A 19,934-nucleotide genomic window follows, 5' to 3' on the forward strand; every position below is an offset into this window, starting at 1 on the left:
TGCTTCTTCCCCAAATGTGTTTGCTGAGGCTAAGACAAGATTTAAAAGTATGTACAAATTAAGCAGCTAAAACTTGGGATCTTCTGTTACTAATGCTATTACCGGTCACTGATTAGATCAGTTACATCATCATATATGATATACTTTCCTTCAGAAGATAGGAACAAAGCACTTTTTAGAGGTCAAGGCATGATGGGAGAAGTCTAAGAGCCAGTCTTGGAGAATTAAGGTATTTCTGAGATAGTGATTTTGTTCTGTGTTTTGCTCCAATATGATGATTGTTACTGAGTCAAAGGTCCTCACAAACCCTGTGATAATGTCTAAAATTCTGGAAATAATATACATATGACTCAAAAGATTAAATAGAAATGCAGTGGTGTCACCTAAAATACCTTTTAAAATAATTCAGTTTATAGAATTATTTATTACTTATATTTCACACCAGCAACTGAATTAAGTCACACAACAATCAGAAAAAAATGCATATACTTAAAATAAGTTAAATAATAATATTCATATAAAGTAATGTTGCTTCCATGATTCACTTTCAATTCACTTTAGAACAAAAAGGACATAAAATTAACAAAAATTCCAAATCAATTTAAGGAATTCTCAGTTTTTATTTAATAAATACATTAGTGTCAAAAAATCTACTTAAAAATGGTTGGAAATGGGCCAGGTGTGGTGGCTCATGCTTGTAATCCCAGCACTTTGGGAGGCTGAGGCAGGCGGATCACCTGAGGTCAGGAGTTCAAGACCAGCCTAGACAACATGGTGAAAACCCCGTCTCTACTAAAAAAATACAAAAAAATTAGCTGGGTGTGGTAGTGCACACCTGTAGTCCCAGCTACTTGGGAGGCTGAGGCAGGAGAATTACTGGAACCCAGGAGGCAGAGGTTACAGTGAGCCGAGATGGCACCACTGCACTGCAGCCTGGCTGACAGAGTGAGACTCAGTTTCCAAAAAAAAAAAAAAAAAAAAAAAGAAAAAGTTGGAAAGGAGTATTTACTGATAAATAGTAGCATTTATTCAACATGGTTGGAAAACAAGCATTGCATAGTATCCTGTAAAGCAGATCACTCCCTTTATATGTTGGGGGCAAAGTTAAAAGCAAAAACAACTGAAAAGCAACTTCATTTTTATACTGACTTACAAAGTCCTCACATAAAAATGTATAGATTTAATGAACCCTCTCTGCCACTGTCTTTTGTGTCTTCCTTATAATCTTACTTGCTAACTTTCACCCAACAGTTCAGTGCCCTTCTGCCAACCATAAGAAGGGACTAAACCCACCATCTAAGGTTACATCAAGTTTGCCAACAATTTGATAAATAGTATGACCAAAGTAATTACGTGGTTGCATGTGGCCGCCAAAATAACTGCCACTTTTGGATAACATGATTTTTGTTTAAGGATTTGTGTTTGCCCTACACCGGCTGAAACTGCAACAATTCCAGTACATAATCAGTTCATTTAATATTAAATCTGTAATTAATGCAGAGTAGTTCAACTTAAATGTGGTACTTCAATACCACTTTATGCTACATTGTTTGATTTAAAACCCTGGTTTATCATTTAACTAAAACACAGGAATGATTTGCTCAGACATCACATCTGCTGAAGCTATCTTGTTTGTTTCTTGAACTGACATACTGAAAACCACAGGAATATTATAGGAAACATACCTACAAAATTAAAAAAAAATTATACATATTGATAATTTTTAAAAATTATCGATTGCTTGCAAAACTAACCCAGCACATTCTGAAAACAATTAAAAAAAGAAATGAGGTTGCTTATGAAGGCTATAGCTTTGGTGACAACTTAGAACCAAATTAGATCTGCAGTTGATTCAGACCTAAACAGTGTTCATGCCTGATGTTTCCATTTATTTGCAGGGTTTTATGGCTACAGCATATTCTTCACTCATTGCACACATGACAGACACCTAGAAGGAAAAAAGCAGGCAAAAGGTTATTCAGGAGACAATACACATAGAAGATATAATTAGTTCATTATATATTGTATATTTGTGGATATTTCATACATAGGGACTTCTGAAAGGGGTATTCCAAAACAAGCTACTTTCTTTACAGTTTTCCAAAGCAGAATTTCTCAAATAGTGGTTTGTAAGACAACTTCCAGGGAAAAGGAAAAATGACTATAAATGTTTGAATACTTACTACACATTACATTTCTGAAAGTTTTAACAAAGACAGTAAATCTCCTTCACTTTTTAACACTCTACTAGCATAATTTCTTACCTGCAAGAATAGCTCAGGGCCAGGCGCCTTGTTCAGGCCTGTAATCCTAGCACTTCTGGGAGGCCAAGGTGGGCAGATCGCCTGAGGTCAGGAGTCTGAGACCAGCTTGGCCAACATGTTGAAACCCAATCTCTACTAAAAATACAAAAATTAGCCAGATGTGGTGGCGTGCGCCTGTAATCCCAGCTACTCAGGAGGCTGAGGGGAGACTCACTTGAACCCGGGATGCGGAGGTTGCAGTGAGCCGAGATCATGCCACTGCACTCCAGCCTGGGTGACAGAGGGAGACTCCATCTCAAAAAACAAAACAAAACAAAAAAAGGGTCAGCTGCAGAGCTTCAGAACAAATTTGGGTTTGAGAGTAATGTTGATGTAGCAAAAACAAACTTTGATACTTTCTTTGGTAATGAGTCTCTAAGGGTTTTATGGAAAACCTGCCTGAGAGATCATTTTCAACATTTTAGTAGTATTTTTAAACCACATTCCATATGTAGTATTTTATGTTAACTAGTTGAGGCTGAAGTTTTTACAAAATGGTTTTCAAAAACAATCCTTCTCTAAGTCTTTACCTGTACATCTTCACCTGCATTGTATTTTCCTTCTATTTCTTTGCCTAGTTCACCTTCTGGCAGTTTAAGATCCTCACGAACTTCACCAGTTTCTGTCAGCAGGGAAAGGTAACCATCTTGAATGCATATCAGCTATTAGAAGAAATTACATAATTTGTGCTGATTAGATTATATCCACTTCTTTGTAATGTTTACATAGTTAAATTGCAATTGATATTCTTGTAAGTACAAAGTAATACATTAATATTCTTGGTATTTAAAAATGCTAAAAATATAAAAAATATAAAATATGTACAGAATGGAAGTATAAGTTTACTCCTCCCGGTACTTCTCATACCCAATCTCTGCATTATTAAACAGTTTAGGTTTCTTTACAGTGTATTCCATTTATGTTTACAAAATAAATATAGTTGCTTTTTTTTTTAAATGGGATATTTTAAGTACTTTACAGTGAGCTGTTTTGACTTAATAATATGTCTTAGAAATACTTTCTAACCAGAAAATATAAACCTACCTTAGTTAACTACCACATAGCTCCATGGACATACTATAACTGATTTAACCAATTTCATATTACTGGGCATAAAAGTTATTTTTGCTATTACAAACAATGCATTTTCTAATTTGAGTATGAGCAAAATTAAGTGGAAAATTTTTGGTCTTCAGCCAACAACAACAACAATAACAACAACAACAAAATCTACTAGTGTATGGATAACAGTAGCAGAAAAAAAAAACAAAAAAACCACAGTTGTCAACCCAACCTGCAAAAAAGCAGTTTTGATACCACTGAACTTCTTTTACTACAGGAATGAGGAAACAACCAACCTCCACTCATTTATTCTATTAATGAAAGCATGTACACCATTAGTATGCCTAGAATCCTAATACGTTTTATAAAAGGCTATTATCCAGAATACCGGCTGCTAATATCTACAAAAGGAATCAAAGACAATGGCCCTTGAACCCCTGTAAACCACTACGATATAACCCAGACATATCGTTGGGATTGTTCTCCTCCACATACAGCGCCTATCAAAACTGACTATGGCTCTCCACAGAAACTCCATCTACCACAGGAAATTTGTTTTTATGTCTAGAAATCTCAAAAATAAGAAATCCTACAGAGCTACAACAAAGAATTTTAACTAACCTCTTAGACCCTCAAATATTTGTGAGGTGGCTGGTAGAGAAGTAGGAGCAAGGAGGTTAAGGTAGAAGTGTAATTTTTAAAATATATATATATATGGATATATAGTTAAAGATGGGGATCTCATTATATTGCCTAGGCTGGCCTCAAACTCCTGGGGTCAAGTGAGCTTCTGCTTTAGCCTTCCCAGGAGCTGGGACTATAGGTGTGCACCAATCCACGTAGCTTGAAGTGTAATTTTTAAACAACCACAACATTCCAAGGCAAAACTTTCTGATTTCTGTTTAGTTATTCCCTAAAGCAGAGCTTGTCTATTTCAAGAGTTAAATGTTCCTACTGTGCCACTAGTGACTGAAACACAGAAGCCAAATAATAATACTGATATTTTGAAAACGATGTATGTAATGGAGTTATTTTATTTTTTAAGAGTTAAGAATCATAAACTGTGGCATGAAATATATAAAGCATTTCAAATTTGAAATGTATAAATATAAAACATCTAGTAAAACAATGCATTTACAAACACTAAACATCTTATAAAATAAATTGCTATATTAAATACAATTAGAGTTTTTAAAAATAAAACTAAGCTATGAAAAACAAAAATAATGAGAACAAATTAATCTTTGATATGGTTTGGCTTTGTGTCCCCACCCAAATCTCATCTTGAATTGTAATCCCCACATGTCGAGGGAGGGACCTGGTGGGAAGCAACTGGATCATGGGGTCAGTCTCCCCAGTGCTGTTGTCATGATAGTGAGTTCTCTTCAAAGTGTTTAGCAGTTCCTGCCTCACTTGCTCTATCTCCTGCCGCCATGTAAGATGTGCCTTGCTTCCCCTTCGCCTTCTGCCATGGTTCCGGAGGCCTCCCTAGCCATGTGGAACTGTGACTCAATTAAATATCTTTTCTTTATAAATTACCCAGTCTCAGGTAGTTCTTCATAGCAGTGTGAAAAAGGACTAATACAGAAAATTGGTACCAGGAGTTTGGGCCACTGCTATAAAGATGCCTGAAAATATGGAAGCCACTTTGGAACGGGGTAACAGGCAGAGACTAGAACAGTTTGGAGGGCTCAGAAGAAAGAAAGATGAGGGAGAGTCTGAAACTTCCTAGAGACCTGTGGAATGAATTTGACCAAAATGCTGACAGTAATATGGACAGTGAAGTCCAGGCTGAGGTGGTTTCAGATGGAGATGAGGAACTCACTGGGAACTGGAACAAAGGTCACTTCTGCTGTGCTTTAGCAAAGAGACTGGCTGCATTTTGCCTTGCCCTAGAGATCTGTGGAACTATGAACTTGAGAGAGATGATTTAGGGTATCTGGCAGAAGAAATTTCTAAGCAGCAAAGTGTTCAAGAGGTAACCTGGCTTTTTTTGAAAGCATACAGTCATATGCATTCACGAAGAGATGATCTAAAACTGGAGCTCATGTTTAAAAAAAGGCAAGAATAGCATAAAAGTTTGAAAAATGTACAGCCTGACCATATAGTAGAAAAGAAAAACCCATTTTCTGGGAAGAAATTCAAGCCAGCTGCAGAAATTTCCACAAGTAACAAGGAGCTGAATATCAATAGCCAAGACAATGGGGAAAATGTTGCAAATGGGGAAAATTTTGTAAAGATGGGGTTTCACCACATTGCCCAGGCTGGAGAACTAGTTTTTTTAAAAAAAAAATTCACAGAAATGTTTCTGGACATTCCAGATGTCTTCATGGCATCCCCTCCCAACACAGGCCCAGAGGCCTAGGAGGGAAAAATGGTTTCGTGGGCCAGACCCAGGGCCCTGATGCTCTGTATAGCCTTGGGACTTGGTGCCCTGTATCCCAGCCACTCCAGCTCCAGCTGTGGCTAAAAGGGGCCAAGGTACAGCTTGGGCTGTTGCTTCAGAGGGTGTGAGCCCTAATTCTTGGAGGTTTCCATATGGTGTTGGGCCTGCAGGTGCACAGAAGGCAAGAGTTGAGGTTTGGGAGCCTCCGCTTAGATTTCAGAGGATGTATGAAATGTCTGGAGGTTCAGGTAGAGGTCTGCTGCAGGGGCAGAGCCCTTATGGATAACCTCTGCTAGGGCAGTGTGGAAGGGAAAGGTGGGGTTAGATCCCCCCCACAGAGTCCCCACTGGGACACTGCCTAGTGGAGCTGTGAGAAGGGGATCACCATCTTCCAGATTCCAGAATGGTGTACCATGTGTCTGGAAAAGCCACAGGCACTCAATACCAGCCACTGAAAGCAGCTGCAGAGGCTGTACCCTGCAGAGCCACAGGGGTAGAGCTGCCCAAGGCCTTGGGAGCCTACCTTTTGGATCAGTATGCCCTGGATGTAAGACGTGGAGTCAAAGGAGATTATTTTGGAGCTTTAAGACTGAATGGCTGCCCTGCTAGGTTTCAGACTTGTATGGGACCTGTAGTTCCTTTGTTTTGGCCAATTTCTCCCATTTGAAGTGAGAGCATTTACCCAATGCCTGTACCCTCATTGTATCTAGGAAGTAACTAACTTGCTTTTCATTTTATAGGCTCATAGGCGGAAGGGACTTCCCTTGTTTCAGATGAGACTTTGGACTTGGACTTTTGGGTTAATGCTGGAATGAGTTAAGACTTTCAGGGACTGTAGAGAAGGCATGATTGTGTTTTGAAATGTGAGAACATGAGATTTGGAAGGGGCCTGGGACAGAATGATATGCTTTGGCTCTGTGTCCTCACCCAAATCTCATCTTGAATTATAATCCCCACATGTCAAAGGAGGGACCTGGTGGAAGGTGATTGGATCATGGGGGCAGTTTCCTCCATGCTGTTCTCATGATAGTAAGTGAGTTCTCATGATATCTGATGGTTTAAAAGTGTTTGACAGTACCCCCCTGCTTGCTGTCTCTCCTGCTGCCATATAAAACATGCCTGCTTCCCCTTCACCTTCCTCCATAATTGTAAGTTTCCTGAGGCCTCCCCAGCCATGTGGAACTGTGAGTCAATTAAATCTCTTTTCTTTATAAGTTACCCAGTTTCAGGTAGTTCTTTATAGTAGTGTGAAAATGGACTAATACAATCTTTTAAATTGAATTATTTATTAAAAAATCTTAAGTTCTATAGAAAAGTTGCAATAATGCAATGAAATCCCATATCCTTTACCTAGATACTGCCATTGTTAACATTTATCACATGTGCACTATTTTCTCTATGTATACATCCAACATATATAACATCTATCATATACATTCTTATTATTTTTACAGAACTATTGAGAGTAAGTTCCAAAGATCATGATTCTTCAGCAGTAAATACTTCAGTGCAACAGCCATGACTTTTCAGCAATTAAAACTTCAGTATATTTTTCTCAAGAACAAGTATATGCTCTTAGATAACAACAATATATTTTTCAAAGTCAGGGAATTTAATACTGATAACCTATTATTCAATATATAGTACATATTTAAATTTGCCAATTATCCTAGTATTGTCCTTGATGGCAACTTATTTCCCTAACTCCAGGGTCATATCTTGTATTTATTTGGCTATCATATCAGTTTAGTCTCTTAATTCTAACAGTTTCCCCAACCCCTTAACTTTCATGGCATCAACTTTTTGTTTTTTGGGGGGTTTGGTTTTTGTGAGACCAGGTCTTGCTCTTTCACACAGGCAGGACTGTGGTGGCATGATCATGACTCACTGCAGCCTCAACCTCCAGGGCTCAAGTTATCCACCCACCTCAGCCTCCAGAGTCACTGGGACCACACGCATACAACCACTATGCCTTTTTTTTTTAAATTTATTTTTATTTTTGTAGATACAGGGTCTTCCTGTGTTGCCCAGACTGGTCTCAAACTCCTGGGGGTTCACTGTTTTATAGAATATTCCTCAGTTTGTGTTTGTCTCACTGTTTCCTCATGATTAAGGTAACATTTTTGAAAGGAATACTATACAAATGATGTGCCCTCAGAGTATCCTATCAGGAGGCAAATGTCAATTTGTCCCATTACAAGTGATGCCAATTTTGATACCCTAAGGTAGTTATCTACCAGATTTTTCCACTCCAAAGTTACACTTTCCCCCTTTGTAATTTGCAAGCTTTAAGAAAAAAAAAAAAAAAAGGCAACAGTGTCACTGTCAAGCCCCCAAGCATATTTTTGTGCAAATGTTTCCATCTTCTCTCTGACTCCATAGAGTTGGAAGGTGGGGATGGTAAGGAAATTGTTATAAGTATCTTCTTCTGGTCCTTTACCTTTAAACAAACCTACTGATTTGATAACTTTTAGATGTTTTTGAACAGTTTTTTTTTTTTTTTTTGGTAGAAAGTAATTATTGTTAGTAGCAAGCAGGGAGACAGCAGAGGTGAGGGTCAAAAAACTTTAGAGATGTAAGGCATGTGAAGGTGTACCAAGCTCCTGAACAGTATATGAAGTTATAATGCTATCAGAATGTGGTATTTTTGGCTGGGTGCAGTGGCTCACACCTGTAATCCTAGCACTTCAGGAGGGGCCAAGGCGGGCAGATCATTTGAGGTCAGGAGTTCAAGACCAGCCTGGCCAATATAGCAAAACCTTGTCTCTACTAAAAATAAAAAAATTAGCTGGATGTGATGGCATCTGGAGTCCCAGCTACTTGAACCCAGGAGGTGGAGGTTGTAGTGAGCTGAGATCACACCACTGCACTCCCACCTGGATGGCAGAGCAAGACTCCATCTCAAAAAAAAAAAAAAAAAAAAAAAAAAAGAATGTGGTATTTTTTATTTCCTACTAAAATAATCCAGGGCTCCTTGGATAATTCCAGGTCCAGATCAGGAAGTGTGTAAGATGAACCTGGAGCAAGCTGTTGTACTAAAAAGCAAGGAGCTATCAAGGAGAATTAAAATTTGGCCCATGTCAAAGGGACTCAAGAGCTAACTTGAATAAGCTCCCATTGGCCAAGATGGAACAATGTGAGAATCAATAAGGACAATAACAACAGTGGATTGAAACACAAGTATGTCTAAATGTTTGAGTTTATAATGAAAAAATATGTATTTGGTCATCTTCAGTGGATGCCAGGAACCAATTTATTTCATAAACTGTACCTTAAAGGGAAAGAGTCAAATACAACCACCCCTGCTACATACACAGACACTCTCTCTTAAGGTAAACAAACAAAAATTGATGAAGGGAAGTTTCTTTTTATAGGAGTATTCTGGCTAAGAAAAACAAATGAAGGAATGACAGATCATAAATTTTGTCTCCTCCAATTAATAGATTGAGACAGTGATCACATATCTGATAATATCACAAAAGGAGAAACAATCAGACTTATTTATCTAATGACTGCATAGAACATTATGGAGTAGTCCTGTTAAAGGAAAGAAAGGAAGAAAATAAAAATCTGAACTGAATCTGATCAAGACTCTACATCTTACTACCAAGTTTCAGGAAACACAAGGGACAGAGGAACATGTTAGAAAACAAGGAAATGCAATTAGCAAAATCCATACAGTGGGAAAGTCTACAGAAGAAATGACCCAGTGTCTTTGTCAAAAACTTGCAGAGACAGAAGTAATCACACTGGTAATTGTTGAAGCTGAGTGACAGGTACACAGGATTCATTATACTACACTTTGAAAATTTCCACAATAAAAAGTGAAACAAAAAATGCTATAGTATATATGAATTCTAGAACAAGCACCATAACCACTAAGTGCTGGGAGGCACAGTAAGCTAAGGAAGCAAAACATGATCTAAAAGGGAGTGTGGGGAGAGTTAGTGACTACAGATTCTGTCTTAGATGTAGTCAGAATAGGAAAGAACACTGAAAAGGGGGAATTATTGGGAAACTACTTTGCCTCATTTGTACTACCGATATACAACAGAAGGCTGGAGAAGGTATATTATCCCTACAGGTGCCTTCCTCTTTTTTTTTTTTTGAGATAGAGTCTAGCTCTGTCACCAGGCTGAAGAGCGGTGGCGCAATCTCAGCTCACTGCAACCTCCACCTCACTGGTGGTCTCGAACTCGTGATCTCGTGATCTGCCCGCCTCAGCCTCCCAAAGTGCTGGGATCACAGGCGTGAGCCACCATGCGTGGCCAGGTGCCTTCTTAGTTCTAATTTCTGAATTTAATTTTTTTTCTCAATCTATTTCAAAACAACCAGACTTGTTTAGGTAACACCTATTCCTTTTTATTTCTTCCTTCTTTTCCCCCAGAGTGTAGCACTCTGGTGCTACTTCCTTAGAGTTGCTGGTTCCTGGTAGAGACTGAATGCTTGATCACCATTATTATACAGCCTAAGCAAATAACACCACCATCACCTGACCCTTCATCTAACCCACCAAGCCACACAACTGGGAAGGCACAGCAGCTCTCCATCATTGAGTGGAAGTAGCGTATATGAGATCAGCTTGAGAAGGACCTAAACGTACAAACAAGTTGTATAAGAAGTGGCTCAGATGGCCGGGCACGCTGGCTCAAGCCTGTAATCCCAGCACTTTAGGAGGCGGAGGCGGGCGGATCACAAGGTCAGGAGATGGAGACCATCCTGGCTAACACGGTGAAACCCCATCTCTACTAAAAAATACAAAAAACTAGCCGGGTGAGGTGGTGGGCGCCTATAGTCCCAGCTACTCAGGAGGCTGAGGCAGGAGAATGGCGTAAACCCGGAAGGCGGAGCTTGCAGTGAGTGAGCTGAGATCCGGCCACTGCGCTCCAGCCTGGGCAACAGAGCAAGACTCCGAATCAAAAAAAAAAAAAAAAAAAAAAAAAAGAAGTGGCTCAGACTCAGAAAACACCTTCTCTTACCACATTGACACTTCTCCCTCAGCTCATACCAATGACTTGATGGAGAGTTGCCTATGACTGAGAAAGGAAAATATTCACAATGGTTTCTAGATGGTTATGCATTATATGATGACGCCGCCATTCAGGGGTCGGCCTGAAAGTGGGTTTGGGAAGAACTTCAAGCACTGGACCTGAAAGAAGACAGAACCAGAAGTGTGTATTTGCACTGATTAGCAGCTGTAGCTAACAATTTGGCTGGAAGGTTAAGGACACAGAAAGAACAAGATAGGAAAACTGCTGACAGTAAGGTTTGGAGAAGTGGTATGTTTACAGACCTCTCCAAATAATTGAAGAATGTGTCCACATGAATGCTCACCCAAGGGAATCTGTAGAGATTAGGCTCTAAAAAATTAGGTGTACAAGGTGATTCTCACTGTGAATGTGTGAATGCCATTCAGCTTTTTTTTTTTTTTTTTTTTTTTTTTTTGAGACCGAGTCTCGCTCTGTCACCAGCTGCAGTGCAGTGGTGTGATCTCAGCTCACTCCAACTTGCACCTCCCAGGTTCAAGCAATTCTCCTGCCTCAGCCTCCCGAGTAGCTGGGGTTACAGGTGCGTGCCACCACACTGGCTAATTTTTGTATTTTTTGTAGAGACATACAGGTGCCTTTTTTTTTTTTTTTTGAGATGGATTCTCGCTCTGTCGCCCAGGCTGGAGTGCAATGGCGGGATCTTAGCTCACCGCAACCTCTGCCTCCCGGGTTCAAGTGATTCTCCTGCCTCAGCCTCCTGAGTAGCTGGAATTACAGGCACGCACCACCATGCCCGGCTAATTTTTATATTTTTAGTAGAGACAGGGTTCCACCATGTTGGCCAGGATGGTCTCGATCTCTTGACCTCGTGATCTGCCCGCCTTGGCCTCCCAAAGTGCTAAGATTACAGGTGTGAGCCACTGCACCTGACCTCAGCTTCTTTTTGTAGCTTCCCTCGTCTTTGCTTAGTGGGATCAATGACACAGGCTTTCTCTCACCAATACTGATCTGACTACAGCCACTACTGAAAACCTCACAGCAACAGGAGAGTCTTGATATGGCAGAGGAAGAACATAGAACAAATGAACAAGAAGTCTTGATATGTTCCCCAGAAGAACAGCTGGTCACCTGACTGCACCCCTTCCATCATGAAACAGGCAGCAATTTTTTCTTATTGCAGTAGTTTTACTCTACATATGGATTTGCCTTTCTTGCCTGCAGTGCTTCTGCTAAAATCTCATCCCAATTTACAGAATGCCTCACTCCTGTCATAGTATCTCACATTGCATCACTTCTGACTAGAAAACTAATTTTACAGGCAAAGTAACGAGGGAGTGAAACACCCAGATAATTCGCTGGTTCATGTACCCTATCATTCCAAAACAGCTTGCCTCTGTGGATCAGCCTAGTGAAGACTCACATATGGTACCTGCTGGATGGTACTTTGTTGGCCTAGAGTGTTGTTTTTGGCAGGTTACAATATATTTCAATATATGGTGCTATTTTTCCCATAATAGAATACACAGGTCTAGGAACTAAAGTTAGTGGCTCTTCTCATGATTACCCTTAATGATCCTGTAACAAATATCTGCTTCTAGTCCTTGCAATATTGGGCCCTATTGGTTTAGAGGTTTTCTATTTCCAAAGAAAGACTGCTTCCATCTGAGAACACAAGGATTCCCAGGAAACAGGTAAAAATTATAGAAAGACTTTAAGCTCAGGGAATTCAATTAACATATCTAAACATTCAAATAATATACTACTTATTGGAATTCAATTAACACATCTCAGCATTCAAATGATATACTACTTATTTGAATTCAATTAACGTATCTCAACATTCAAATAATATACTACATATTTGAAGAATATACTGGGATTTAATAGTCACAGTTTTGGCAATTCACTAATAATCCAAAGATCCACAATATGTACTTTATGTGTCTGTAGTAATTAGTTTTCCTTCTGGAAAATGTTCTTCAAATGGCAGGTAAAACTTTAGTAAAGGCAGAAACGGCATTTAACTTGTGGTGAGGTTTATATCAACACAGAACTTTCCAAAGAAATATGATTCCAGAGTGTACTAACGTCTGAATAAGCATTTCTCTATGAATTTGGGGATTCCCAAAGTTATATCTGGATGTATTTATAATTTACACCATCACTGAGTCCCAGACATCTATAACTACTTTTGGGAGAAGTAATGTAAATAAGCAATTCTAATCCAAGCTAATCTTGAAAAAGAAGTCAGGAGACATTTTTTCTTTCATTCTGAACTTATTTTAAAACACATAAAATTAAAACTATAAATATTAATATGTTTTGTTTCCTGTTTACTTTTTAATTACTATAATGAACAGAATACATATTTCTCTTTAGCCAACTGCCAAACTGGCACTCAAAATATTGAATTCAGCAAATATAAAGGATTACACACAGCCAAATAATGAGTAGGTATTTAATCAAGGCACTTGGTTAGGTAAGTGAAGATCACCAAAGCACAATAAATATAAATAGAAAGGCTCACAGAACTTTTTTTTTTTTTTTTTTTTTTTTGATACAGCGTCCCATTCTGTCGCCCAGGCTGGAGCGCAGTGGAGTGATCATGGCTCAGTGCAGCCTTGACCTCCGGGGACTCAAGTGATCCTCCCACCTCAGCCTCTGGGTCTGCTGGGACTACAGCTGCGCACACCACCATGCCTGGCTATTTTTTTTTTTTTCCCGTATTTTGTAAAGATAGGGTTTCACCACATTGCCCAGGCTGGAGAACTAGTTTTTTAAAAAAAATTAACAGAAATAAGTTTTCTATGCTGACTTGAAAATGAAGAGCTGATTGGCCGGGCGCGGTGGCTCACGCCTGTAATCCCAGCACTTTGGGAGGCCGAGGCGGGCGGATCACAAGGTCAGGAGATCGACACCACGGTGAAACCCCGTCTCTACTAAAAATACAAAAAATTAGCCGGGCGCGGTTGTGGGCGCCTGTAGTCCCAGCTACTCGGGAGGCTGAGGCAGGAGAATGGCGTGAACCCGGGAGGCGGAGCTTGCAGTGAGCCGAGATCGCGCCACTGCACTCCAGCCTGGGCGACAGAGCGAGACTCCATCTCAAAAAAAAAAAAAAAAAAAAAAGAAAGAAAATGAAGAGCTGAGAAATAATGAGTAATTTCTATGCCAGGCATTGTTGTATTAACTAATAAAACCTCAAAATGATCCCATAAGACATTATTATTTATGTCTTTGCTTTACAAAGAAAGAAATTAAAGCAAAACAGGTTAAGTAACTTGTCAACCAAGGTCACACAGCTATTAAGTGCCAAAGTAGAGACCAGGACCAAGCCTGACTGGCTTAAATCATCCTCTTACCCACTTTGCAGTGCGGTGTACATACCAAGGGCTGGGACAAGGGTGAAGTAAGACACTTGTCTTGGGTGCAAAATTAAAGAAGGCACCAAAAAAACCTCAGTGACCAGATAAGCACTTTAATGCAATATTTAAAAAAATTAGAATTAATGAAAAAATCCTATGATAAAATACCAACATTTTAAATAAAGATGGGATCAGAATTTTCTTTGCGCCTTGAGCTCCTATATGGCTTGTCATTGTTACTAGTTCTGTCTCTAAAATTTTGTGCCTGAGGCAAGAGCCTCCCTCACTTCATTCGCCTCATCCTAGTCTAGGACCCAAATCAAATTTTTCCTTTAAGTCTTGAGCTCCGATAAATGACTGGCTAACCTTAACATAGTATAATAGTAATTATCTGAACTGCTGATACCATCTTTCTGAAACATGCAACAGGCAAAAGCATTCTATATTGAATGAATATTACTGAATATAATTAATACTGAATATTTGAAGCATTCACATTTTAAGATGAAGAGAAACCCAATTTTGACAAAATTCTATGCTCAGCTTTAGCCTACTGTACTATCCTTACCATATTCAGTAATCACACATTTAACAAATATTTTTTGAGCACCTACTATGTACCACATCAAATTTGGTGCTCCAACAATAATGAAATGATTAAGTAGAATATATATTTAACAAATTTTTTTGAGCACCCACTATGAACCACATCAAATTTGGTGTTCCAACAATAATGAAATGATTAAGTAGAATTTTTACATAGGAAAAGGGGGAAACAGAACAGTACTTTTTGGTACATATCTACTTATGGAGTTCTTATGGGGTACATTTTCTCATTTAATCCTCATATTATCCCTATTTTGTAGATGAGAAGACAGGCTCAGAAAGGTTGTATTACTTGTCCAAAATCATCCAACTAGAAAGTGACAGAACTAGATCCAAACTCAGATCTACCTGGTTAAAAAAACCCACTTGCAAGACAATTCAAATTTCTACAAAGACTTCAAAGCAACCTAGAAAACATTTATGACAAGTCGGAAAATGAAAACATAGAAGTGTTTACTAGATTAAAACTACAAAAAAGTATGTTTGCATGTGGACAAACAGCAAAAGGAAATCATTGCATAAGTGCAGTTGATAGCAACATTAAAAAAATTTATACAATAAAGGGTACAGAAAAAAATCAGTTTAAGTTGGATAAAACAAATACCAGTGTCAACTATGTAGTTTTTACTACGTAAAATGAGCAGAAATGAGTTTGATATATGATATGCTTGATGTAGAAACTGAAGACTTTCAAGAAAAGCTTTAGTTATGAGTAATCTGAGCTTCCACATCCTATAAGGTCAATTATTTGGTTATCATCAGTACTCCAAACAACAAAATGCTATCATTAAATATGACCTACCCAAATGTATAGCTGGAACTAAAACTTGAAATTTACATATATAATTTAGCAAAAGGTCACAACATGGTCACTGAACGTAATTTAACCAATTACATAGTTTTCGTGTTTTCTTCACCATACTCAGTGACCATGTACTTTATATTTATGGCTTTCAACTTATTTCCCTACTTAAGAATGTCAGGTTCTGACTAACATTCATTAATACAAAAACTTGGTAGGAACATGAATTTCAGTAGTTTCTTGAATGTCTTAGGTCTGATCAGTGAAAAGAAACAAAACATCCAGGAGGGATGTTTTAAATTAGAATAAGAAATATATAATAACAGAGAGAATAGTACTTTTACTAAACATTGGACTTAATTGCAATATGCAGTCACTTGGCCTGAGGAGCACTAATAAGTATTTGACTTTTTAAAAAATGCAAGAATGTGAAAAAAAATAGCAAACTAGCAATAATCCTAGAAAAGGTACAAGTGTTAAACATCACTATTTCTCCAGTTTCTAAGATAGGTGGTGCCTAATAATTGGTTAGAAAAACCTACAAAACTACTCTTGGGTTTTGTCAAATTATTACTGATAGTACAAAGTATTTGCACCTTGAAGTAACAAGCAACATTCTAAAGAAAATCAGTGCTTACTTGATAATCATTTCTCTTAATATTTGGAACATCCATGTTGTGAGTAGAAGGACAAATATCTTCATATTTTTTGCCCGTGAAAATATCAATTCCAACAAGGTGAACCTAACAGAGGAGAACAGGAAACCTGTTTAATCTCTGCCAAGTATATCACTCATTACACACACAAGAGCACAATACCAACGCTGATTACGACAGATTCCTTTTCTCCGCCTTCCAAGGTCATCTGATTTTACTTAAAAAAAAGTAGTGGTCTTACAATTAGGAGGCAGTAAACAACTAAACAGTATCACATGTCAAGACCCAATATAGTCCAGTGATTCAATTATGAGATTACACAAGAAAAATAAAGTGTAGGTTTCTTAGAATTGCTGGAACAGGTTTTCTTATCTGTAAACTGAATAGATCTTCTAAGTCACTAGGATTCAGGAAAGTTTCAGTTCCCAGTTAATGAACATTGTTAAGGGCCCAAGAAGGGACTGCTACCTTTCAGTATTCAACGTAATAACTGATCACCCAGTAATTGTGGGAAGGAAAAAACAGTGCTTATTACAAAATTTTAAGTATAGAAATCTCATGATCTGTAACGGAACACAAATGATCAAAGTTCCAACGCCAAAGCCAAAGCCTGATCTGCAAGGGCACTTACCTTGGCATGCCCATGCTTTCCAGTTTTGGAAGTTGACATTTCCACTATTTTGCATGGTCGTCCTTTGAGCACCACGAAGCCGTTTTTGCGCAAGGCCGAACACTGCATAGGGTAAGTGCTGGAAGCCCCGGCATCTCCAGTAGTGAAATCAATTTCGTCCGCCATGGTGGGCTGGGGAGATGGTAGTTTTTCCGTGGGAACTACACACAAAAAGTTTGTGTTTGCTTTTCAACAACGGGTATGTAGGCACGGAAACGTCTCATTTCGGACAAGTTATGTGCCAAGCATCACGGGCCTGTTATTTCTGCATGTAAGGAACACCCACCCTAGACTAGTGGACACTTTCTAACTCTGGCCTCTACAAACTTTTCCAGCTATTGCTTGGGGAGGTGGGATGAGAAGTCGCAGAAGAGCTCGCTGAGGGTGGGGACACCCGCCCTGGGCGCTCCTCCGCGCTGGAAACAGCAGGTTGCGGCCCCCATCGCCCCACCGCAGAAGCCGGCGACCTTCCCGCGCCGCCCAGCACTCGGCCGCCGCCCCGAACCCTGCTGCGGGGTATCCAGCCCAGGCCGCACGTCCCCGCGAAGGATGCGGGGTAACAGAACCTGGCCGGCGGCACCCGGCCCTCTGCTAGCTGGCGCGCACCCCCCCGTCCACCCTTCAACGCCGCCGCCGCGGCCGCATAGGCGCCCCCTGTTCTGCCGGCATCCTCGGCTCAGCTCGGCCCGGCCCCACCAGGGCCTGAGCCCCGGCGGTCCCGCGCTCGCCTCTGTTCCCCCATCCATTCTCCTTCCTTCCCTCGGTCAGCGCTTGGCTCTGGACGCCTTCCCCGGCCCTGCCTCGCTCTGGCCCCATCCCCACCAGCTTTTCCCCAGGTCCTCACCTTTCAGCTGGCAAAGAGTGCCTTTCGTCTGCGTACCCGCGCTGGTCCCCTACAGCTGCGGCGCCGGCGGCGGCGGTGGCGGCCGCGGCAGTTCCAAGAGACGGGGCGGGGCCGCCACACTTTCCACACCCCAGCCTCCCCGCCCTTACCCGCCCCCACCTCAGCCCCATTTCCGGGATAGGCCCCGGAGCGTCACAGGCACCGCCCTCTCGGGCTACCATTGGCTACCAGATTCCTGAGGCTCCGCCCAGTCACGTGAAGAGCGCCCTGGCAACCCCACGTGCTGCGGATTAGTGCACTTCCGGCGTGGAGCGCACTTTCAGCAGTCTGATTGCCGAGGGTGAGCTCGCTGGCGGAGGAACTTGCGCCTTCCAACTCTTAGGTTTGTTGCGTTGGGGTCGCAGTCGACTTTAATGGGAACCAAGCAAGGCATCCAGTGGCCTCTGCCATCAGGTGCGTGGCAGTTATCACATGACAATTGTCAGAACTCGCGAGGCGCGCCGATTCAGCGAGTGCCAGTGTGGCTGGCTGTGAAGCGAACTTTAGGTTTGAGCTTCTGGTTCAGCTTGCAGCCTTTCTTGGGGTTCGAACCGCCTCCTGGTCCTTGAAGAAGAACTCAGGTGCGGTATTTTAATACCTAGCTCGGCACCGCGGGTCCTGAGGACCCCATTCACCCCTTGGTGAGAATTTTGGCAGCGACTGGCGCGGGGTGCCCCTGTAGAGTCAGCGCTGCTCCCCCGGGTAGGAACTCCTGAAGCATCCGCCAGCTAACAAGCCAGCAGTGAAATGAATTAATCCACTTCTCACAGCAAAGGCTGTTGTGAAGTTGTGGAGGCGAAGGGTGTCTGACTTCTACGGCATTGTGGGTCCAGAGAGGTGTTCTGCCACCTCATGCCTTCTTTCCTCCTGGCATTGGCATTCCTTAGAGTTTGGGGTTTAACTGTGCCACATTAGAACGCTTAGATGGTCTTCAAAATTGATCTAGAGCTTGTAGACTGCAATAGAAAGGTTCTTAAAAGAGATGTACTCCCCCTTCACAGTTTCATTTCACAACTCACCACAGTATCCTCTTGGGGAGGTGACCTAGGAAATTATTTCCCGTTCCACACCCGCATTTATGTGGTACTTTGATTTCCTATTGCTGTCTCATGAATAATCCCATACCTCACATTCCTATGTGCCTCTACAGTTTTCACATATCTTTCAAACATGTCCAATTTAACTTTTGCAATAAGTTACTGCCCTCTCATGTACTGCATTCAGCCTCTAGCTAATATACGAAGGAGCCATTACAGCAGTGGCTCATGCCTGTAATACCAGCACGTTGGGAGGCTGAGGCAGGTGGGTTGCCTGAGCTCAGGAGTTCAAGATCAGCCTGGGCAGCATGGTGAAACCCCATCTCTACCAAAAATACAAAAAATTAGGTGGGTGTGGTGCCATGCACCTGTGGTCCCAGCTACTCGGGAGGCTGAGGTGGGAGGATCACTTGAGCCTGGGAGGTGGATATTGCAGTGAGCCGAGATCAGGCCACTGCACTTCAACCTGGGTGACAGAGTGAGACCACCCCCCTCCCCACGCCCAACCCCCCAAAAAGAAAGAGCCAGATTAGAATCTCGGTTCATTAGGTGTTTTTGCTTTTCCTTATACCTCCTAACTTTTCCCTATTGTTTTTAGAATGATCACTAATAGTATTTAGTATTTATATAGGCAGGTAGTGTACTAAATTTTTGATGTGCATTATTCCTTTGATTGTGACTGCTGCTCTCTATTTTTAACCTTTTTAAGTTATTCACATAAAGTAAAATTTGTCCGTTTTCTTTTTATGAGTTTTGAAAAAGATATCTTGATCATCTGCTATGATCAAGATATGGAATATTTCCCGCATTCCAAAAGTTTTCTAGTGGCTTTTCGTGATCAGTTTCCTCCTTCTACACCCAGGCCCTGGCAAATATTAACAGTACTGTTTTAACCTGCATTTTTAGTTATGGAAAAAGGAGAAAAGTTAAGCAATTTGCCCCAGCATACAAAGCTAGTAAGTCAGAAAACCAAGATTGGAACATAGGCAGTTTGGTTCCAGAGTCACTGCTCTACCTACCAACATATACTGCATTCACAAAAGATTTGGGTTTGGAATCAAATGACTGGGCATCACTTATTCAATAAATACAGTCAGTTCTCCTGAAATCAGTAAGAACACTGAATTGGCAAATACTAAACCGGTGCTCCTAAGGGAAATACAGGGTTAGGTTCCTCTG

The 19,934-nt window shown here is 40.7% G+C and overlaps 1 protein-coding gene across 1 annotated transcript; it reads right to left on the minus strand.

Annotated features, from left to right (window-relative positions):
• Window positions 1-966: 966 nt before the first annotated feature.
• EIF5A2 (eukaryotic translation initiation factor 5A2) lies at window positions 967-17,761 on the minus strand. Its single transcript, NM_001260939.1, is given in 5 exon segments — window positions 967-1,948; window positions 2,834-2,965; window positions 16,148-16,252; window positions 16,797-16,996; window positions 17,680-17,761. Coding segments are annotated over 4 exon segments (462 nt in total). The 5' UTR covers window positions 16,962-16,996; window positions 17,680-17,761; the 3' UTR covers window positions 967-1,888.
• Between the last annotated feature and the right edge of the window lie 2,173 nt (window positions 17,762-19,934).

This window comes from Macaca mulatta, chromosome 2 (genome assembly GCF_049350105.2).
Source record: "Macaca mulatta isolate MMU2019108-1 chromosome 2, T2T-MMU8v2.0, whole genome shotgun sequence".
Lineage (NCBI taxonomy): Eukaryota > Metazoa > Chordata > Mammalia > Primates > Cercopithecidae > Macaca > Macaca mulatta.